The sequence below is a fragment of the Mastigoproctus giganteus genome, chromosome 1 (genome assembly GCF_048544385.1).
Source record: "Mastigoproctus giganteus isolate SK-2022 chromosome 1, ASM4854438v1, whole genome shotgun sequence".
Classification (NCBI taxonomy): domain Eukaryota; kingdom Metazoa; phylum Arthropoda; class Arachnida; order Uropygi; family Thelyphonidae; genus Mastigoproctus; species Mastigoproctus giganteus.
Window position 1 is genome coordinate 41,093,027 of NC_143575.1, and position 24,306 is coordinate 41,117,332.

General features: G+C 34.9%; 3 protein-coding genes across 3 annotated transcripts in view; 2 read left to right on the forward strand and 1 right to left on the reverse strand.

Annotated features, from left to right (window-relative positions):
• The window catches only part of LOC150090735 (uncharacterized), a 187,738-nt gene extending 186,581 nt beyond the window's left edge, over positions 1–1,157 (forward strand). Inside the window, exons 20-21 of the mRNA XM_090370920.1 lie at positions 579–743; positions 825–1,157. Coding sequence (XP_090227046.1) covers positions 579–743; positions 825–982 — 323 coding nt within the window. The 3' untranslated portion in view covers positions 983–1,157. The remainder of the gene's footprint in view (positions 1–578; positions 744–824) is intronic.
• A 444-nt stretch (positions 1,158–1,601) lies between these two features.
• Positions 1,602–7,957, reverse strand: LOC150090736 (ganglioside GM2 activator-like). The gene is made up of 4 exons (XM_090371030.1): positions 7,763–7,957; positions 7,493–7,657; positions 4,268–4,432; positions 1,602–1,839 (listed from the first exon to the last, which is right to left on the reverse strand). Exons 1-4 carry the CDS (start codon positions 7,955–7,957, stop codon positions 1,687–1,689), a joined length of 678 nt encoding a protein of 225 aa, XP_090227156.1. The 3' UTR covers positions 1,602–1,686.
• An 83-nt stretch (positions 7,958–8,040) lies between these two features.
• LOC150090737 (ganglioside GM2 activator-like) lies at positions 8,041–24,306 on the forward strand. Its single transcript, XM_090371066.1, has 4 exons — positions 8,041–8,079; positions 22,285–22,446; positions 23,524–23,688; positions 24,151–24,306. Exons 1-4 carry the CDS (start codon positions 8,041–8,043, stop codon positions 24,304–24,306), a joined length of 522 nt encoding a protein of 173 aa, XP_090227192.1.

Genomic DNA, 24,306 nt, shown 5'->3' on the forward strand with positions numbered 1-24,306 from the left:
AATGGCATAATTAAAGATTTTTATTTATAGTTTCTTTTTTATTACAGATGCATGTCAGTGATTAAAAATAATGTTCAGGGAGAACAATACGAAATATCACGACATGCTATTAATTAAATATATATAATTAAAAGTTTTATCTTAATTAAATATTTTTTTTTATAATTAAGTTCAGGGCTCGAGTCAATTTTAAAAAAAAACTTTTTTTTTAAATTGACTTAAATCATAAATTTTTAAATTTAATAAAAAAAATTTTAAATCATAAATTATCATATGGTCACAATGGCTAAATGTAAACGTGACCTATGTGGCGCGTTGCATCATGGTCCTACTTGCTTTGAAGTATTAATTATCAATCAAATCTGATTTATAATAACATTGTTTTAGTTAACTATGTACATTATGATTGTGATAGGCGTCCTCTCAGTGGTGTAAATTAATTAATTAATATTAATTAATGAAAATATCGGTATTAGGCTGAAATCCTCTTAATTAGTGCTCAACTTGTACTCTAATTATAACCAATATTTTCAATTTCAGAATGTTAATAATATTTCCTCGTTTTTCTTTTCCTGAAGAAGAACTAAATGCTTGCGTCGTAGTGTTCATTCTGCCCATCAACAGTGCCCTGAATCCTCTTATCTACACCATTGCTGCTCCTACAGAACTCCGTAGACGAATGGAAAAGTGTATGGAGAGGTTAATCGTATGTCGGAAGCGGCTGGAAAGCCTTATTAACTCGGGTGAGTATTGAAAGAGTGAAGCGTTAAGGTTGTAATTCCAATTTCTTACCTAAGGCACTAATTTCTTCTTCTTTTTTCTAGATTCGAAGACCACATCTTCTGTCCTCACTCAAAATGCGCCTTCGGCAGACAATCGCTCTAACAGCAATGGTTCTCTGCCACCTCTTAGTTCTCATAATGGAAGTCGACTCTCCAAAGACAGGATAGATATGTCAAAACAAGTGGAAACAGTGGTGTGAAAAAACAAAAATCAGAACCAGGATTAATCTCTTAAGGCAGAGATATCAGCGAAGAAATGCAGAGTACTGCCAGGGAGAGCTCAAATATTGACCAACTTCGGCAGCCAAAGATCCTCTCGAGTTAAATCCTATTGGGTGCATACGTAGATTTGTGGTTGTTATTTATGGACGTGCACAGAACTGGACTTATTTGTATTTTAAGGGAAGTTTAGTTTGGCTTTTATGTTAACATAACAACAGTTCTTCGTAAATAGAAGCCGAGAAATGTTTGTTGCTTGGAAAGAGTTTGTCAGTATGGAATGTTTGGAAAAACACAGAATACGCGATATTTCTTACATTCGTATAAAATGAGAGATTTTTTTATAACAGCTTAGTGTGTTGATTTATGCGTGTGATATATAAATATCTAAGAAACTGAATTTAAAAAAAAAACGCCAACATTTTAAAATTGAAATCGTCTACAATAAGATTCTTCAAAAGACCTTTTGATAATCATTTTATTTTGTTTTTGCTTTTACAACAGAAGCCAAAAACTTAACAAAAACAGCACTGCGTTATGTTTAAAAACTAAAACTAAAAGATACGTTATATAAATATTATTCACATCTAAACACACACACAGTTAGCAATTTCCCCTTGCTATCACAGATTGCCGGCCCGATACACCTTTCGCAGAAAATGATCTTAACCAAAAATGCTCTCATTTAGGTCTTCACGGATGCATACACTTCGTAACAGAAGAGACTTTGTCCATCAAGAGTTCCGGTGGCCTTTATGTAAAAATCCCCATCACAGATCCAAGATGGAAGCGCTGTTTGTGGAATCTGGAAGGTTCCATCCTTTAGAACGTATTCCCCCTAACAGAAAAAAAAAAAAAAAAAAAAAAAGAATTAGAAGGAAAAACAAAATATAGTTTAGTAGCATGCAGGCCATACTTTTAGGACTGATTCAGGGTCTGCAAGCAATAAAAAATATTTATATCAATATGTGTCCAATTCTGAATAAATACGAGTATTGGCTGTTGGCATTTTAAAATATGGCTACGAAGTATTCAGTGATGAAAAATAAGAACAGGCAAACACGTACTTAGTATGAATAAACATTTTACAAAATATATGTTTGCTTATTTTTATTATTATTTTAGGGAAATCATAGACATTGTGCCTCTCAGACAGATGGGATACAGATTTGAGTACGGACAGTAAAAAGCGTAAACAGTATAGGAGTTAGGGGGAGTTATGCTTGGTTAAAAAGCATACAGAATCTCAGTACACCGGGATGATGTCTGTGTTCAGTGTAATGTCGAATCAGTTTGGTGTGACATAAGTACAGGGAAAACTAAAATGAGAGTAGGAGTCTGCTATGGTCACGTTACCGTCATGAGTATAATGAATAACTACACACACACACACACACACACACACACACACACACACACACACACACACACACACACACACACACACACACACACACACACACACACACACACACACACACACGGGCAGAGTGGGCCAGTAAAGTGGAATGTCTTATAATGGGGGATTTTAACTTTCCAATTAAGTGGAACTTGTGAGTTGGTCGGTCACTCACACACTAGCAAGACTTTTGTGGATTTATTGGGTGACTGTTTTCTACAGCAGCATGTGAGAGAGGCAACAAGAGAAAGCAATACTCTTAATCTGATTATTAGCAACAACTCTTCATTCGTGAAAAAAGCCTCAAAAGGAACCGCTACGTAGCAGTGATCATAATCTATTTATGTGGAATTTACTTAAATATATAAATACTGTCGAGGGTAAAGGGAAGAGCTCGTGCTTTCACAAAGGTGACTACAGTGGTCGCAGATGGTTTTTAAATTCTTTTCAGTGGGACGAATACCATTTCGTCCCATTGAATTTAACGTTATAAGGAAAGAGATGAACTACATTAGCCCACTAGATATGAATGGCATAACAGTTGATGATTCTGTTCAGGTTACTGACAAACAAAATAAGCATTTTTCGTATACAATTCGCACACGAAGATTTTAGAGATGGAAAAACCAGAAGTATATCAAGTTATAACTGCGAGCTAAGTGATTTTGTAATAAATGAGCAGAAAGTGGAAAAGAAATCCTTGAAGGTAAAAGTAAATAAGACATCTGAAGCCGGGAATCTATCCAGTTATGCTAAACGAAGAAGCAAAAGAGGTAAGCAAACCCTTGGCCACAGTTGTGAGAGCATCGTTGAGTTCACAGGTGTAAATAGATTGGAGATGTCCAAATGTCTTCCATATTCAGAAAAGGGGATAAGGGGATCCAAGGGCAATTCAGTAATTACAGATCTGTACTTCTGTCTCAAGGAAATAATGGGGTTAAAGAAGTATTGTAGGATCAGCTTGAAAGAAATGCAGTTATACGGCAATCAAAACACGGATTTGTTACAGGGAGATCTCATCCGAACAATCTGCAGTGGGCCCTCCAGTTACCAGATCTCAGTCCTCTTGAGCACCCTCCTTTTTTTTTTTTTTTCCCTCAAAATATTTTACTTTACCAGTTGATGGTTAATGACAGGTTTCTTATAAGGACATAAGATTTTTAATGGCATTAAATGTAATGTTTTCTGTGGAACAAATGTACCTATTTACGTATTTGAAATGCAATTAAAAGTTAAAACAACTAAATTGAATTTTCAATAAAAATTGTAATTATTTTGAATCGGAAAAGGAGATGATTTAATTTTTACCATTCAAAATGCATGATATCCCAATAAACGTTGTTTTATATAACGAAAATTCTCGACAATTGATAGAATATTTCTGGATATTTGATGGAAATGTGCATTCTGAGCAACTGTGCTGCCATCTATCATATTTAAATATAAATATTTTAATGAATAAAATAGTTCATTTATTTATGCTTTAGCAAATATGTCGAATTAATAGATAGCTGACCAAAAAAGCAAATAAATAAAGAACAAAGGAAATCTCGCATTTCGGAATTAAGCTTAAGATGATCTTTTATAGAAATCTCACATCTGGTGATTATGGGCATGGCACACCCAGGGTCCTGAGCTGGATATCGTCATTCTTCTCTTTCTTGGTGATTCCCTTTTGTCTCTCTCTCAGGGTGGCTCGGGAATTTTTTTTTTTTTTTTTTTTTTGGCTGGTGCAGTATAAGCCTCAGGCTTCCTTGCACCATATAGCTAATAATAATAATAATAATAATAATAATAATAATAATAATAATATAAAATACTGTAACTTTTATAAAAATCGATGTGCAGTCTTATTAAACTAACTTACTTTGGATATTGGACACTGACAAGGCAGTCCTTGCTTCTTAAATGGTTCTGGGCAAGGAGTTGGGATTAAAGCGCATGGATCCGTATACGAACACGAGCCCATATTATTTACACAAGGCACTGTGATCCATGCAATCCAGACTTTCTTCTCCACCTTCAGTTGCAGCTTGCAAAAGAAAATGAAAAAAAATAAATAAATCATTATTGGAATAATATTAATAAATATCGTGTTGTTATAATAACCATAGTACTATACAAAAAGAAGACAGAACTGCTGACTCAAAAACAAAAACAAAAACTATTTTATGATTATAAACCGTTTGATATGTGAAATGATTTATTGAAGATAACAGCAAGCAATGCATTGTGGTTAGGTTACAGTATTTTCAAATTTCGAAACGGAAACATTGGGACAATAGCTAAAAGGTCCGAGTATGTGGCATATGTATCATCTTACACAGCACCTGCAATCTACAATATCTTGGAGTCATCTATAGATGCCCCTCTTAAAGATTGCCAAAATATGACAGGATAATTAAAAAAAATAATCGAGAAATTGTTAGTTCTTGATTCCAAAGAAAATACGAAGCGGGTATATCAGAAAAACCATCAAAATTTATTCATCTGCTCTGAAAAAAAAAAAAAAAAAAAAAGCAGAAGCAACATAAAAGTTTACCAAAACTTTTACACCAAAATTGGTGGTTGCAAGCCATGAAAAGTCATCCTGTATTGACCACCAAGAATTCGTTGCATATTTCCCCTGGGACCAGTATGATTTAAGAAGATACAAAATCTAGGACTGGCAAGTCATTACAGAAATAAAGCAGCCGGAATATGCATCTCACCCTCGTGGGTAGAACAGTTGGTACGATTGCCGTCTTCCCCACATCGGGTGGGGAGGAGTTTTTAAGAGCCTTTTTCACGTGGCTGAGTTAGTCGGTCTCGGGTAGCATGATTTTTTTCTTCCGGAAACTCGGGTTTTTCGTCCAGCAAACAGAAAATCGACCTCACAACATACGCAATTTACAGACAATATACACAGAGAAATATGGCCTTAGTCGCTGATGCTCCTAAAACCCTACTACAATAACAATATGGATCCATTGTTTGTCGTGTCTGTTTTTGTTTTATCTCCACATGAAATTTTGAAGATTGTTTTAGCTTTAATTTCTCAATTGGCCCTAAGGTTGAAGCCATAACGAAACTGAAAATTAATTTAAAAACGAGCTTGCTGTTATCTTCGATAAAATGGAAAATATTAACCTTGTATACGTGCAGAAGCAATGTTTCGAAAGAACAGGTAATAAATGCGTGCGAAAGTTTTCATTCACAATTTAATACCGACTTCTACAAAATGCATCCATCTTTATTTCAGTTTCTCAAAGTCGTTAAAAATGTCCAAACTGACATATATACAGTAATGCTGAAGTATATTACAGAAAATAATTGCAATTTATACCCCGAATGACCACAGGAACAGTCATGCAGCTTGAACCCCGGTAACTCAAAGCACGTGTACTTATGCACCCTTTTACTTGACCACTCGGCTGCAGCAGCAGCAAGTAGTGCAATACCAGTGCAACTCGTGCTGAAGGCAAAGTTTGTTATGCCATGAACATATTAACGCTACGAAACTTGCAGTTGTGTTTGTTAGCACTTCAATTTTTACTTGATTTCAGACTGTCCGTATGTATTTAATAAACACGTGATTAACTATTTAGCGCGACTATTCGTTTTAAAATAGTAGTTCAACATCAATGCAACTCTGTGAAGGCAATGTTTGTTCTGCTTCGAGCGAAGAAAAAATAATTTTTTGAGACCTCACAGACTCCGAAGACCCATCGATGGATTCGCCAGGAGTCCATGGACTACAGGTTAAAGAAAATAATAACAAAACACAAAATTGCATATTTTTAATTAAGAAACTAACAAAGAACAACTGAAGTAATTTTACATACTTCAGTTGTTCTTTGAAGACTGGGAAATGAATTGGATATTTTGGTCTCTTATTTTTAGATCAGTTTTCTTAAGGAATAATTTTTTTTTAGCTATAGTGGCGAAATATAATATTTTTTTAAATTAAAAACATATTTTTAAACTTAAATAAATTTTAAAAAATAAAAGTGCTATCAGATGACCACTGTGGTTCGTTAGCTGGTTGTGTGATCAGGTTCGATCGAGTTCTGAGAAACTGAAAACAAAAGAAATAACCCTAATCCGGGGTGGAATTTTCCCCTCTACCTTCAAATAAGTATTAACAGGTGTTTCTCCAGAAGCACCTGCTGATTTACAGGAATTAAAAAGCGAATGCAAAATCGTGAATTCGTGGAATTATGATCGCCTATTCTCTTCGATTTGTTTCTAGGTAATGTTGAGTGGTATTAAAAGATCCAGAATAACCGAATTTATAATGGAGTTTAAAAATGCTTTCGAATTCTAATTATTATTAATTGGAAATCTAATTTAAAGAATATAAAAATTACATACAAAAAAAAAAGTCCTACAGTAATATACAAATTACACCTACAATGATACATATAAATTATGTACAAAAATCCTACAATAATATCGTATAAGTTACATACCACCCATAATGTACAAATTGCACAAAAAATCTACAAAAATATTGCATAAATTACGTACAAAAACCGCACAATAATATCCTAATATAGTTGGGGAAGGACGTTACATAGTTGTTATTCATTAAGATTCATTAATTAACTACGTGGAGTTTTTAATATATATTTTATTAAGCATAGCCTAAACTAATATTATACAATAGTGTGACGTTTCGGGTATCTTGCCGATACCCATCATCAGAGGGCGGTCAGCAGCACACTACTGTATATATTAGTTTAAGCTATGCTTAATAAAATATATATTAAAAACTCCAAGTGGTAAAAGAGTGGTTAATTATACATATTAATAATTCTTAATGAATAATATCCTAAATATCCTACAAATTACGTACAAAAATCCTATAATAATATCGTACAACTTACGTATTAAAATTCTACAATAATGTCTTACAAATTAAAATTTAAGAAGCCAAAACACTGAACTCTCCTATTTTAGAAATACAATTTCTAAATTGAAGATTCGAAATTTTTTTACAGATTAGGTGGGTAGTGTCATCGTACTTAATAAAATATCCATTTTCTATATTCTAAAATCACCATCAGTTACTCTCAGTATAATCTACAAATTGGATTATATGCTGGATTACCTGGAATGATGATGTGATGTTTATTGAAGTTATGCCATCGAAGCTAACAACAACTGGTCCTGGAACCTGAATGGGATCTGGAGTTATTGATAAGGCCTTCAATTCGAGAGGATCGGTGGAAGAGCCGCAGTTTTTGAAACTGAATTGGTGTACTGTCGTTGTGGTCTGAAAGAGTAAATAGTTTGCTAGTGCGAAATCGGTTATTTCAAAACTGATTGTAAAATATGAGAAAAGTCAAGTGGACACAAAAACAATCGATGGGCTACTTACCTGCTTATTATCCAAAGACCCCCACTGCCTCCATTCTCGGTCAAGTACTTGGGGTTTAGATAACAAAGTCATCAATTCGTCTTTCATCATCTTCCGATAAAAGTCAGCTTGGAAGAAACCGCGGAAGCTGACTGCCTCACTTGTGGCACACAAAATGGCGAACACCACCACGACTGCACATTTTAGTCCGTACATTGTGGATCAAGAGTGGTGGTCGAAAACAGAAAGTATCCCTATTAGTTTCGGATGGATATATATATGCGGTGTGAACAAGTTCGATGGCAGTGATTGGCCAAATGCTCACCGTGACACGAGAGGTATTGTCACAAGGTAGGTTCGATATCGCAGAACATGACCTTCGGCATTTTATTTGTAAATAGCGAGATCACTAAATACGGGACCTTTGTATTTTCGCCTGTTTGCTTTTTGAAGATGATTACCAATTGACTCATTCTATTATCTGTGCCTCTGTTTTCTCCCGAGGGGATGCCTCCCGTCGGTGACTATTAATAGGTGGAAAGTGAGAGTATAATTCCATGGTTCCACTCGAAAAAAATTTCAACTCTTGCGAACAGAAGAATTATAAATAATTGTAGTAGCCAATGAATTAAACGGTTTTTATTTTTAAGTTTAGATATTATATGTTTGACACTGGATTAGGCATAAACAGCTATCAATTATGATTTCGTTTTGCGTTGTTTAGTTTTAGCTACTCAAAATTACCGTATTTTCCGAACTATAAGAAGCACACAGTTTTAGAAAGAAAATTTTAGTGGTTAATATTTAATTATATTTCACTCGGTACCGATTATAGTAGTCTGAACTTTCTTCAAAAAATTCTTCTTCAGTGTTGTCAGGAACGTTGATTTATTGAAAGATTTGAGAAGTAAGGCTTTATTGATCTTTATCTTAGCAACAAATTACAAGTTCTAGTGAGAATTGAGTAATGCTTCATTCAGATGTTGCACACAAAAATGTACAGTCTAATCTCAAAAAAAGAAAAAAACTATGTCACTGCGCGCACCTAATAAATCTTCGGACCATAAGATGCAAACATCAAAAAACATCATTATGTTTTCACGAAAAAGTTCGTGAAAACATAATCCTCAGACATTTTGCAGTAACTGCAGGATAGTCGAATGGTCAGGCGCGTGGGTGCATAAGTACATGTGCCTTGAGGGCTAATACGACCACTTAAGTTTAATATTGCAGAATAAAATAAGAGGCAACAGGGGTGGATGGGACTGTCCATTTATATTAAGGGAGGTAGCAAAGGAGGTAATCAAACCCTTAGCCATAATTATGAGCGCATCCTTCAGGGAAGTTCCCTGCGGACTGGAGAAGTGCGAATGTATCCCCAGTTCACAAAGGGATCGAAAGGTGACATAAGCAATTACAGCCCTTTTAGTTTAACTTCTATTCCAGGGAACGTAATGGAGTCACTAGTAAAAGAAATAATACAAAACCATCTGGACCATGTGCAGAAAAAAAGGTCTCAGGGACCTTTTTTTTAATATTGTTTTAATAAAACAATGAGTGCAATAAATCGTGATTTGTTGCATTCGTTGTTTTAAAACGAACCACAGTACTTAAATCTAGCACCTAAAATCCAGAAAAAGCTTGGCAGGATTTATGTGTTAATCCCCAGATTAATTACGAATTCGCGGAACCTGCGATTTTTAGAGTTGTCTGCGAATTCTAAAAAAATTTAAGGACATAATAACCCCCTAGGACATAATAACCCCCTAAAAACAATGCTTTTTATAAGTTTTGCCATAGAAGCTGAAAACAGTGTTCAATAAAACCTTGAAACGTTGGCAACCATATTAAGCGTACATTTATGTAAGTAACATCCTAATAAACATTTCAAAGAAATATACTCAAACTATTCTCTTTATTCCTTTTAATTTCTAATTATACCATTATGGAAATTATTGTCATGAATAAAGGGGGGAAAAATTCGTACCAGGTACATAATCTGTCCTGCTGCTAGCGTTTAGCGTTTTACATTTAAGAGTCATCGGCAGGCGTTGAAAACGTTTGAATTTTGAGATATTAATAAAATTCATGGATAATAATATAACGATGTTTTTATTTTATTAATAATAATTACATTATTATCCTTGGAACACGATATGCTATACTTCCACATTATCCCGTTTATTACGTGAGAAAATTTCCTCGATCACACGTTCATATTTTCCACTATCCTGGAAAAACTACTGCAATTTTCAGAGGTTTGAAAGTTTTGTCTCTAGTATAGAGCTAAGATGAAGCTCCGTGCTAAATTTCATTAAATTTCTCCAGTAGAAGATAAATTAAACTGGAATAAATTTTCGTGACGGTTTTTCGTTACAAAATTTTTGGAATAACGCCAGTAAAAACGTTTTTAATGTCAAAAGAGAAGAATCGTTTAGATGGATATAATTGTCCTAGTTTTTTTTTTAAAAAAATAATCTCATCATAAAATGAATTTCATTAAATATTCTGTGCGTTGCACTCTCGGTCAATACAACAATAAATAAAATCAATGCGCTGGTTGCATTAAGTGGACTGTATTATCTCAAAATTTAACAATTCAGTGATGACTTCGCTACCAAGGGTCTCTCTCTCTCTCTCGAACTCAATGGCACTCTGACAAGATCAGAAATCTGTGACAAAAAATTGGGAATTAAAAGATGTTCCAAAATGGAATGATATACAGAGTTCTTTGGATTTCTTTTATGAAAAAGGAGTAAAAATCGACGATAGTAGATTATTTGATCAATTTATGAATTTTAAGGAATTTTTTTCTGAGAAAAAGAAAGGTGATAATTGGGAAAATTTATTAGCCCATAGAAAGTGGGATGAATATTTTAATCAATGTAAGAGTTACGAGGAATATTCCGAGCTTTTAAAAATTGCTCAATATACATTTTCGATTTTTGCCCACATTAATTAGCAATCAATGGAGCAACATTAGAAATAAAATGGAAACAAATACTGTGAATAGTATTTTTTTGGTTACCTATAATTTGAAAATGGATTGCAAAACATATAATTACTTAATTTGTAATTCAAACTTACTGAAAATTATTGGCAGTAACGATAAAAATCTATTGTAATTTTTAGTAATAGATATAATTTTTAAAATGCCCTCGTTTTTAAAAATAAAAATGTCCTAGTTTTTTCCTATTTTGTCCTAGCATTTGAAATATAGATCTGGTAACCCTATATAAGTATGTTCGCAAACGTGAAGACATTTCTAAAGAGCCTAAGCCCAAACGCGGAGTAGCATTATTCTGTAGAGATATTTATATAAAAGAAGTTGACCTAATCCTAACGTCTACTAGCACAGATTTTCAAATTATTTTACTACCAAATTATAGACATCAGTGGTCAGTTTATTTAATCAATAATTCTGCAGTTATGATATGCAAATTTCTTGTTTTTTTGAAGAAAATATATTAAATAGAATACTGACTACTTGGATAAATGCATTTATTCGTCAATGGAAATATCTACAGTCAGGAAAAATTTCATTTTCAAGAAGGGTTCCTTATCAGGACAAATTGATTTGTCCTAAGGCCGCTAGCTATTGGTTCTTTTGACATTATTTTACATGATAATATCTGAATGTATTCCCAATTCCTTGGAGCACTTTGAATGCGCACTCAGTTGTAAGTTGTCTCCCAACTATTGAGCCATCTGAATGAACTGAAAGGTTGCAAAGTCCGGCTTGCTTGTCATCGCGATAGCGAACTTATACTTACCAAAGGGTTTTCTACCAGTTAAAGATAAAGCAATGTTTGTTAATGAAAAAAAAAAAATAAATAAATAAATAAGCTACAGTTGAATACTTCACTCGCAATTTGCTCACGCCATTTTTAAGTAGTGCAATACCAACCAAGGCATCTTGTTGTGAAGGTAAAATCAGGTGAACATTGGCTTTTTTATTTGAACTACTACAAGCATTAATTAATCACTACAACTTAATGTAAGAGTGCATTGGATATCGTTAGGCCTACACTACATCACGTATTTTTTATCAAAATAATTTTAACAAAAATAATACGTTTTAACTATATTAATGTATTAATCTTTCTGGTTTCTCTTCCCACCCTTCAACTGCCATCAATTTTCTTTCATCCGACAAAGACTGGATAACTTTCCCATTGAATTAATGTTTTCGAGATCAGTTGAAGTGTCGATAAAACAAGAAACGAAAACAATTTACTAAAAGTATTCCATTTGTCTCCAAAATTCGCTTTTAGCACTGATTTGAAACGGGCTCGATTTATTCATGATGCCATCGTATCCAAAGCTCACTTATCTTATCGAATCTCCACTGATAAATTGAATTCTTGTATAATATTTATTTGTAGAATCGTGTGGAATGAGTATGTGTTTACGTAGCATCGGTTTACGTGGTTGCCAGTTGGTGTAAGTAGTATTCGAAACGTTTTTGAAAAATTAAGGAGAGCTCCCGATTCAGAAACTGTGTTAAAAGATTTGACAGGAGAAGTTTGGAAACGCAGACTAATATAAAACATGAATGCAATCACACAAAAAAAACCACCCAACGTTGCACTTAAGTATCTCAAAACAAGTAGTTTCCATCATTTTGTTGCCATGGTAACCACTGATGAAGGGAAACGCTTGGGACGTTTTTATCCCATTTTAAATAAACAGAACAATTTTAAAAAATTATTTTGAAATGTAGGACTTTCTTTTAAGGTTTTGTAGTCGCAAGATCCACACTACCACGTGATTTGAATGGTCTTAATGCTTACAGAATAACAAATTTTGTCTTTACCACGAGTTGCCTTGGTATTGCATTACATTTAAACACATTGAATTGCGAAAAGGATAACCTGACATTTATTTAAAAGAAGTAGGAAGTAAAAAGTAGTAATTTCCGAAAAACTGTCATAGCGATGTCTCATTAAATAAATAAATAGATATCAGCTGCAGCGAAATCCCTGGAAATTTTGAACTCCTCTTTAAAAGAGGCTGTAGTTCGCTAATCACAGGCGTGGGTCGCATTGCTCCTGGATTTTCATCCCGCGTAAATCGGCCACTAATACACATTTCTACACAAATTAACATTTACGAATATAAACAACAAGTTTCAGTAGTTTAAAAATAATAATTATTATTTACTTTTTAAATTGATATAATATAAATTATATTTATATTAATTTTATGTTAATATTATAATAATAATATTTTCTATTTTTATTTATATATAATTATAATTTGTATTTTGTAGTGTGAACTACAAAGCCAGTCTGATTTAGATGTCTCAGAGCTTAAAATCAGATTCGGACATCATGCTTTTAACTTAAATACGATATATACCATTTCAAAAAGGTTATAGCGACCCTCTGGTCGTTTTAGCGTCACCTCTGTGCTATCTACTTTGTGCGAATTCTATGGACAAGAGCCTAATGATTTGAGCATAATACCAAGATTAAATTCCTTGGTCACCCCCAAATCCGCGATTATAATCCCATTGAATACCTTTGAGACGTTTTCAAGTCAATGATTCAGCATATTATACAAGCGGTTTAGTTAATTTATATTCTAAGCAGAAACTACAGTTTTCCATCCTATAAAACAGCCAAACTTGCCCAAGAACACACTACACGTGCAACACTTTATACTGACGCCTCGTGACCTTAGTTGACTTACTCGTTATTCTAATAACTATATAAAGACTTTTCGATCTTTCTCGGCGATTTCAATAAATAAATATTATGTAAGCACCCGATTATCAGTGATTATTTGAGGAGATAACCATATTTAGGTAACCTTGCTCCAACTTTGTGAATTGATTATTGATTATAAAGTGACTCACTGCATACATTTTGCCTTGGAAGAAACTTAGATAGCAGATATTCGCAAATTTAAATAAATATTTGTCGTAAATAAATAAATAAATAATAATTTAAATAAATATTTGTTCTTTCCTCATCAGGTGTAAAAGGGGTAGGTTTGAATCCTGTTAATGATGCGAGGAAATTTTTGTAGGCTTGTTTTTGTCACTGAGTTGCTGAGTTATTTAATCTTAGGCATAGTTTTTTATCCAGAAAAAGAAGCAACGCAACCAGAGCATACACGCAATTTACAGACACAATAGGCCTCATAGCCTTGACACTTATATGAAAAAGAAAGAGAAAAAAACACAGTACCCGAACGTAATTATAACAGAGAAACAAAATATTTTACTACAAATTTGTCACTAAACTAACGAGAAATTCCTCTATGAAAATGACTAGCCGTGCAGCGCCATCTAGTAGCCATAATATTAACCAGTAATCTTTATTCTGCTTTAGATACTTAGTTAATAATAACGAAAGTGTACTGAAATTTATTTGGAAATTAGATAAATAAATAAAGTTTTTGTTTATATTCCCGGCGGTTGCATAGAAGAAGAATATTACCGTATTTCGTGTGGATTTGAACGCGTGATATACTCTGTGCGTCTTTCCAAAGCAGAATCTTTCAGACTCATTTACTTTCATTCATTCCCTGCACTGTAAAATTGCAAATGCGCAAATAAATACGCTGCTACTTGGGTGTTGTGCACAAAGTAAAACAGTACGGAGAACAGCGCTACCTAGCGGTCTGCCACCCAGCTTGTAATAGTGTAATTTAGAACGATGAACATTGGAGCAGCCGCGAGGGTAGGGAAGATAAATCCCTTGCTAGGTTTCTAGAGGATTTGTCATCAATCACCGTGTTTAAATTTCTTTACGCTTATCTCTTGAAAATAAGACTTGCTGTATCCAACATTAAAAACATATATAATTCTAAAAGTTTTGCACTTTTATTTTCTTTTCTCCACCCTTTGTTAAAATTACACGAACATATAATTTCACATTCAAATCAATCACCTTTCATGGCTCCAGAGCTCATCTGCTGTTCTTGTGGGTAGCACAGTTGGTAGAATCGCCATTCTCCACACACCGGGTGGAAAAGACCTTGAGTTCGAGTCTAGTCGATGACGAGAGGAATTTTTATGGGTATTTTTCACAACGTGGCTGAGTTAGTCAGTCTCAGGCGAGGGTAGCATGGTTTTTTCTCTCAGAAACTCGGGTTTTTCGTCCAGCAAACAGAAAATCTACCTCAGAACACTCAAAATTTTTCAGACAATATACACGGAACAATATGCCTCCAGTTGCTTATGCTCTTAAAACCTTACAACAACAACAACAACAACAAGAGAACTAATAGAAGAGTTGGAATGGATCTCTTTAACTAAACACTAGGCGTTTATCGTCTAATGGTCAACGTGAGTAAGTGACATTCCTATTCCATCCTGTACTTTGGTAAAGCATGTTTCCACTGTACTTTCCCAACTGTCCACTTCCTTGGAATCAATACTTGATTGATTCCACAGAGGTCAACAAGATGATCAGGAGTCATCAAACCTGGACTAAACGGATTAATTCTGTGTTTCATGCAGTGGCCAGCAAGTTCAGACATTCAGAAGTACAGCAGTTTGTCCCGTCAATACCGCAGAAAGAGATTGAGTACTATTATTATTATTATTATTATTATTATTATTATTTTAGGGTCGCCCGTAATTAAATACATTAACCCGTATTTGTGTCTGTAAATTGCGTATGTTCTATGGTCGATTTGCCTGTTTTGCTGGACGAAAAAACCCCAGTTACTGGGGAGAAAAACCTTGCTATCTACGCCTGAGACCAACTAACTCAGCGACGGAGTGAAAAAAGCCCATTAAAGTTCCTCGCGTCATCGACGGGATTCGAACCCAGGCCTTTTCCACCCGGTGTGGGGAGGACGGTGACGATACCACTGTGCTACACGCGCAGACAAGAGATTGAGTACTATTTAGACCAGTGGTGTCCAACCTATGGCCCGCGAATAATTTTTATAAGGCCCGCGCGGAAAGTGAACTAAAACAGCATCGTTCGCCACTGCTTGTACAAGCATGCAAACGTCCAGCTCGATGTACCACGTGTACATGTGTTTCAGTGAAGTCATATGTACTGTACGCTAAATACAGTTATGTATATGATTAAAGAGGCCTATGCGCTCCGGATTCATTACTACTAAAATTAAAATTAAAATTACAGTTGCTCAGAGCAAAATAGATACAAAATATAGATTGTAACAGGTTTAATGATAGGAACTATACATATATTAGATTACATACATAAAGCTTTCGGTTATCTAGTTAACCTTCTTCAGTTGATATGAAATGACAGTTAGAATGGAGGCGTGTACTGCCAATCTGGTACGTGAAGCGCGTGGCTAATTGTTTGAGGTTGAAGCCTGTGGTTGTGATGTATGTGGACATGGCCAGCGCTTTTCAATGGACAGGATCGTTGCTTCGGTGATAGGGTAGACTTGACAACCACTGTTCCTGTTCATTGAGGTATTGGAGCTTTTGATGTCTACGTAGCGACCAACAGAAACATCCAAGGTGGTGACTCAACCACGAGCGCCTTTATCCCATACTACCCAAACCTGTCACAACAGGTCTGTAGAATCTTAAAATCAATGGGATAAAGTGCCTCCAACTCCCAGGCAGGAAATTACGATCCCTCGTCTCCAAAGTGAAAACACCTGTCCCCACCCTACTACAAAGCGGATTGGTCTACCGCATCTTTTGCTGTGACTGCACTAGCTGCTACTTCGGGGAAACTGGGAGACGGCTCGAAAAACGCCTTTCCGAACACAAAAGAGCGATCCGCTTAGCGGATGTGGAGCACTCAGGTATTGCCGAACACGTCTGGGCAACCCACCACGACATTGACCCACACCGCGATGTCGTGATTGTGGATAAGTCCCGCCATTATCTGCGCCGCGCCTGGTTGGAATCGTTAAATCTCAAATTCTCCAATACCTCAGTGAACAGGAACAGTGGTTGTCAAGTCCACCCTATCACTGAAGCAACGATCCTGTCCATTGACAAGCGCTGGCCACCTCCACATACATCACAACTACAGGCTTCAACCTCAAACAATTAGCCACGCGCTTCACGTACCAGATTGGCAGTACACGCCTCCATTCTAACTGTCATTTCATATCAACTGAAGAAGGTTAACTAGATAACCGAAAGCTTTATGTATCTAATCTAATATATGTATAATTCATATTATTAAACCTGTTACAATCTATATTTTTGTATCTGTTTCGCTCTGAGCAACTGTAATTTTAATTTTAATTTTAGTAGTTATGTATTTTGATATAGCTTGTTCATTGCATTGAATTAATTATTAATTTCTATCGAATTAAAAAAAAAAATTCTTAAAAATGTTCCAAAAGGGAAAAATCGATTTGGAGTGTTTCTTTTTGATCCAAGGTGGACTGAAGACTATTTCTTCATTGATTACTACAAAAAAGCAGTGTGTTTGGTGTGTCAGGAGATTGTGTGAGTTTTTAAAGAATATAATTTAAAATGACACTGATTCCAAGCATAAATCTTATGATCAACATAAAGGAATGTTGAAAAAGAAAAGTGTTCAAAGTTAAAAAATGAATTAAGAAAACAACAAAACACACTGAAAACGTATCAGTCAAGAAATTTATCTGCTATTTACCAGTTATCAAGTTGCACATTTGATCGCTTTTGAAAGTAAACCATTCAGTGATGGTGATTTGTTAAGCGTTATTTGTTAAAAGTTGTGGAAAAATTCGTCCAGAGAGAGGAACAATGATACAAGGCATTAGTTTGTCTCGACAAGCAATTATTCGAAGAGTAGAAGAAAATTTGTTCCAGCAACTTTTGCAAAACATAAAACAAATTAAATATTTTAGAGTGGCACTGGATGATAGTGCTGATGTAAATGACGCAGCCTAACTCCTCATCTTCATACGTAGAATTGATCATAATTTTGTACCAGTTGAAAATTTAGTGGATCTACAGAGTATGCACGGAGCAACTGCAGGTGAAAATCTTTTTGAAAATTTTCTATTGAAAAGTTAGGATTAATTATTAAAAAAAACTGGTAGGAGTCACAACTGGCGATGAAAAAAATATGATTAGTAAAAACATCGAGCTTATGGGAAGAATAACCAAGAAAATGATAGATATCGGAGCTGAACCTCAGATTGAATTCACTGCACTGTGCATCAAGAAGCTCTTTATGGGAAAGTGTTGGATCTCCAACACGTTATAAATGTGATTATTTCAACTGGAAATTTTATAAGATCAACAGCCATATTAAGGCCATGGCCTTCATATGGCTGTTGAACCATCACCGAATGTTTCAACACAGAAAAGGGGAAACCAATAAAACAACTATCAAATATGGAGTGGCTGTTTGATCTTGCAATTCATACATATATTTCTAGCCATTTAAATTCTCTTAATTTAAAACTACAAGGGAAAGGAAAATTGGTCTGATTTGTTTGTTGACATCAAATCATTTCAGAATAAGTTGTTATTATTTAAATCCCGAATTCAGCAAAACAATTTAGTTCGCTTTGAATGTTGTACTGAGCTAAAGGAAAAACAAATTTCCAAAGAATCGTTGCCTTTCGTTATTACAATTACTTTTTGACAAGTTTGAAAGTCGATTTTCTGATATAAAATCCCATGAAAAAGACATACGCTTTTGTTTGAGAACCCATTTACTTCTATGGCTGAAAACTACAATCACAGATTGCAACTCGAAATTATTGATCTTCAAGTCAAAATATGATTCAAAAATAAGTATACAGACTGCGAATATAAACTATTTGAATTCTAAAACGCTTTTCCATCTAAAGATTTTCCGCTAATAAAATAAAATCCCATGAAAATGGCTACTTTGTTCGGATCAACGTATGTTTGCAAGCAGATTTTTTCCATTCTTAAAATCAAATGAACATTTTAAAAGAAACAGAATAACGGATGAGCATAATTTTTTTTTTTTTTTTATGAAAACCCCAAACACGAGAGGTAATAGAACCTATAGTACTTAGTACCGTGCTTGGGTTGGAGGTTGAGAAGACGAAAGAAGATATTTGTTGATATTGGACTTGAACTTCTGTAGATTGTAATTTTCAGGAAATACGTATGAAGGAAGGTTGTTCCAGAAAACGGCAGTTGAATGAATAAATGAGGAAGATGAAAAGTTGGTTCTGTGGGTTTGAAGTTGGACAGTAAATGGATGTTGGCTGGTGGCGGCACGTGTTCGGACTGTTTTGAAAGAGAGAGCGGGAATTATAGAAGTCAATTCAAAAGAACAGTGCCCATGGAACTTTCTGTAGAAAAGGCATGCAGCAGAAACTACGTCTGAGACACAGTAGAGAAAGTCTGTCAGAGATGAGTCATTAATTAACCTAATTACCCTCTTCTGAATGGAATCTAGAAGCCTGAGAGAGGTTTTGGGAGAACCGCCCCAGATGTGGGAACGATATTCCATGGTAGGGCGGATTTGCGATTTGTACAGAATGAACAGCTGTTTGGAAGAAAAGCAACGCTGAGAGTGAAAGCGAAAACCAAGTTTTTTAGATGCAGAGGAAGCAATATTTGTAATGTGCTTGTGCCAAGTGAGATTAGAAGTTAGGGTAATCCCCAAAAGAGATATATCAACTTGCCTAGAAATTGAATTGTCACCAAAGATGAGCATAGGAGCAGATGAATCCTTTTTGTGAGATATAAGACGGGACTGAGTTTTAGAAGGGTTGAAATCAACTAAGTTGTCTTTGCCCCACTGCAGATCGGCATTTAAGGAATTGGTAGCGGATATTTGAAGAAAATTGAAGCTGATTGAGCAGGGCGAGGTTTCTCAAACTGGAAAGTGGAATGCAATGTGCTGTCATCAGCAAAACTATGGATAGGATTTCCGGTCGATGGAAGAAGGTCATTAATATACAACAAGAAAAGAATGGAGGGATAAAACTGAACTTTTGGGGAAACCAGCATTAGAAGAGAAATTAGAAGACGGAGCCATCTACTGTCATCCTCAGAGAGCGGTTAGTGAGAAAACTGAACAAACTGGACAAACCATAAGATGGAAGCTTGTTTAGAAGACCTTTATGCCAAACACGATCGAAAGCCTTTGAGATGTCAAGAGCAACTGCTTGTGTTTCACCGAACTTTTCCATTGAATTAGTCCATAAATTGGTAACATAAGCCAGAATATCACCTGAGGGTCGACACTGACGGAATCCATGCTGATGATCGTTGATCAGACGGAAGGTTTCTACATAGTTTAAGAGTTAACAGTTAATTGATTTCTTCATTACTTTAGAAAGAGTAGAAGTAACTGCAATGGGACGATAATTGGATGGGAGGGATCTGTCGCCCTATTTAGGAACTGGCTGAATATGAGCAAATTTCCAAGCAGAAGGAAAAACACCTTTGGATTAAGAAAGTGAAACAAAGGCGGAAAAGAACAGGAGTTAATTCAGGAGCGTAGGTTTTGAGAACAAGTGAAGAAATACCAGCAGGACCTGGAGCTCCATCGAGAAATACCATCAGGACGTAATAAAGTATTTAAAAAAAAAGTAAATCATATTTTTATAATTTTAATAAAATCTAAAAAATAAATCACTGACATAGGTTTATTGTACATATAAGTGCTGGGAATTTGCATTTTTTATATATAGCTTGAAAAGAAAAAACTGTAACATAAAAAAAGAAACTTCCTTTTACGTGTAACAAGGTATGGAAAATGTGACACAATTTTTTCTCGAATCACTCTGTGCGGCCCACGAAACAAATCTAACTCCGAATACGGCCCCCTAAGGGAAAAGGTTGGACACCACTGATTCAGACAACCATGCCATTTTCAGACTACTCCTAAGAAGTCTGTAACCATAATTATCTCTTCATTCTTGACACCAGTGGAGTGTTTGAAGTGTTCTCAATATCTAAATCTCACTTAGGATTTTTTATTATGCAAATTGTGGAAGTTTGGTTAGCAATCTTTAGGGTTACGTTCGGTTGGGAGTGTAATTTGGAAGAATTCACAGTATCGATGTATTTTAAACATCAAGGAAGATAATCTCGTCGGAAAAATAACAGATGCTGCAGAGGAGCAAACATTGATAAACAGTTGAAGATGTACAACACTAAATCAAACTTTTTCCCAGGTTATCAAAGTGAATCTGTCATTATCTGTGAGATTTTGTCACATGCCGTCATCCCAATGCTGATTCCAGAAGTCATCAGTCAATATTTATCAGTGATTTTGTCCATGGGTGCACATATATATAGACACGTGTACATACGCGTTTGCTGCTTTTGGTTACACTGCATCTGTATTCAGTCATGATGTGTAACTGTAAATTCTTCATCTTTGTTCTCTTGGCCGTATTATGCGTTGCAGGTGGGTCTGGTGTGGGAGTTAATTTACGTGACTTCCTACAAGCTGACCGTTACGAGAATCTGACGAGGGAAGAATTGATGATCCTGTTATCTAAACCACAAATTCTAGATCAGGAATGGAAGCAATGGATAACTTCGAGTAATAGCGAAGTAAGCTCTCTATAGAAACCGTTTTCATCTATTATTTGGGGTGGGGGAGGAAAACTCTGTAGTTTAATAAGCAATGCCTGAGTTCGAATGCTGTAGGCTTTTTTAAGCGGGTTAAGCACTTATTGTCGTTACCATGTCTGCCTGTTTGTCCATCAGCATGTAATAACTCGACTCACGACGGAGATTTTCATTAAACTTTATATTTAGCTCTTTTAATAAGATTTTTCGATCCCACCAAATTTCATTAAAATCGAACCAACCCAGTAATTTAATTTTTTTTTTTTTTCATGCGTATCACGTAGGCTATATTGTAGCTGAAGCACTGGATATTATGTTCGTTGTTGTGCTCTGATTGGAGGAATGAATGAGCAATATGGAGGACTCCCAGAAAAGAAATTTTCTCTGTTCGCGCATAAAAGTCGTTGCTTTTTGATGAGTCCCGGTTTTTTTGTTATCGGTTTACTAAATATATAAATCATGAATTATTACCTTTTGCTTATGCTAATCACAGTATAAACGTGAAACACGTGTTATTTTTCAATTTTTATTAAAATCCAGGAAGAAATAAGTAAAGTATATTACAAAAATGCTGACTGCTGCGTATTAAGCTGCTATTTGTTTATTTTATTAAATCGCAGATAATCCGTGAAATATGTACTGCGTTTCAATTTTTACTAAAAATCCGGAAGGAAATAAGTGAAGTATTTCTCTAACGTTGTGCGAATGTGCAGTGATGTGAAAACAATTACTTTTATATGTTAACTAATTAATTAGCAATTAATTGTAACTGGCTTACTTTTTTTTATGACAGGCTGTGTTAGCACATCTTAAGGGGCACTTATAAGGGTTTCATTCCATTAATTTTTCTCTCAAAATCAAAGAAACCCTTTATACCGCACAACTTTATAATTGCGTGTCTTCTGAAGACTGACACCATTTTTCGCTACTTTAAAGCCAACTTATTTTCTACTTGTAATGTCTTTGAAAAGCATTATTCGGTAATCGGTATTTTAAGAATTATATTCTGCATTTATGAATATTCTTGATATATATATATTTTTTTTTCTTCTTCACGTTTTTAATGTCTTATTTTTAGATTGCAAGTGCCTCCTCGTTTCAAATGATAAACTGTGGCTCTTCTTCAGATCCTATTAAAGTGTCATCATTGTCTCTAACTCCAGATCCTCTTATTGTTCCAGGAAACGTAATTATTAATTCCGATATTACAACTGACGTTAATATCACCTCATCCATCAAAGTAAGTACCGCATACTCTCTGTTCTATCTAAATTGTTCTCCTATATATATGCACACTTCAGTTAATATTATGAGCATTTAACTGAAGATGGCAACAATAAATCATAAAAAATTCTATTAACAATCATCCTCTGCTTGGTGGTGCTAAATATGAAGATAGTACTTTTAACAATATCAAACACTGCACTTCTGAGCGCTACCACATAGTAGTGTTTGAAAATGGTGGAGATAGCCAATTGCTCTCAGAGTTACTCAAAATATCTTAACAACAGCCCCATGCCGAGAAACGAATATATCAGTACGGGAGTCTCTTATATTTATTCAGGATCAGGCAACTCTTTTTCTTGCTTTCCTTTCAGAGAAATCATTTATATACTAAGACTTCGGTTCAGTATAAGAACATCATCATCCGTATCCACAATTTAATATGAAATTATGGTTGTGAAACGCAAATCATATGAAACTCTCACTAGCTAGTACAGCATTCATTACAGATTCTGAAAGTTCGTTCAAATGTTCCGCAAGCTATATCTGTACCTTTCTGGCTGGATGGCATGGTGTATTATCCTGTCGAAAGATGCCATATAGAGCTGCAGTAGAAGAACACGAAAGTTAATTTTTTGTAATTACATAGCCTGCATTTATTTACCACGAGTAGTCTTTCGTGACAACTTGTTTGGAAAGATCTGAGTTCCAACACAGAATTTCTAGCCTCCTCAATTGAGGTTGTTAGCCCACCTCAGGCAGAACTAGTAAGGTTTCCTCCCGTTATTTATTCCTGGGTTTTTCAGCCTGTACAACGTTCAAATCAGCCCCACACTTCTACAGACAAATGCTCAATATGAGCAACAAAGCACTGGAGCCATTAATAATGATTTAATTTTTAAATTTATCACGCTTTCGAAATGTTCTCGATCCTTCGGATAATTGAAACTGAATTTAGATAAAAGAAGGTAACTGTTTCTGAAAAATCTGCAGACGTTACTTTACCATTTAGCAATTGCAGTGATGTTTCAATACAGAATGACCATTATGTTACTAGGTGGAACAGTAAAAAATGTTTATTTTGTTTTTCAAGCTTGATGTGCAAATAATGAAGAAAGTGTGGTTCATCTGGGTCAAGATCCCTTGCATAAGTGGTTGGGGAACGTGTTCGTATAGCAACATATGTTCTCTGATACCGAAACCTTGTCCCTCTTCGATTGAAGCTCAAGGACTTCCTTGCAGCTGTCCAATTGAAAAGGTAAATCTAATTAAAACATTTTACGGAAAGAGTGAAGTTATATTTAGTTTAATCCAAATTAAATAATTAATTTAAATTTAATGTTGTATTCTTTTATCATCTCAAATTTGAACTATCTCAAATAATTAATTACATTTTTTGTCAATATTTCAGATTTTAAATTTCGTGATGGCTGACGTTTAACTAAAGATATATAAACAATAAAATAAATTTTGAACCGATTGTGCTGCCATCTATCTTCAGAAGGTGAAAATGTTCGAAGTTGTGAATGTTTTTTATGCATTTTATTTCTCCACTTGCTGCAGAATATTACCTCGTTTTAAATTGTATATTTTCTGCCCCCCACATTTGATTAGGTCCCTCCAATTTGGACTACGGTCCGATAGTTATGTCACTGCCTTCCAATAAATCGATAAATACTTTATGAAGTAACAAGATCTAATTTCGTCTTTTGTTTTCTAGGGAAGATATACTGTGAAAGATGCTGCAATCGAAATTCCAACTATATCACTTCCATCTTGGATCACTAATGGAAATTATTATGTCAAGGCTGTTGGAACACTCAACGGGCAACGTGTTTTCTGTCAAGAAGTGTATGCATCCATAAAAACAAAATAA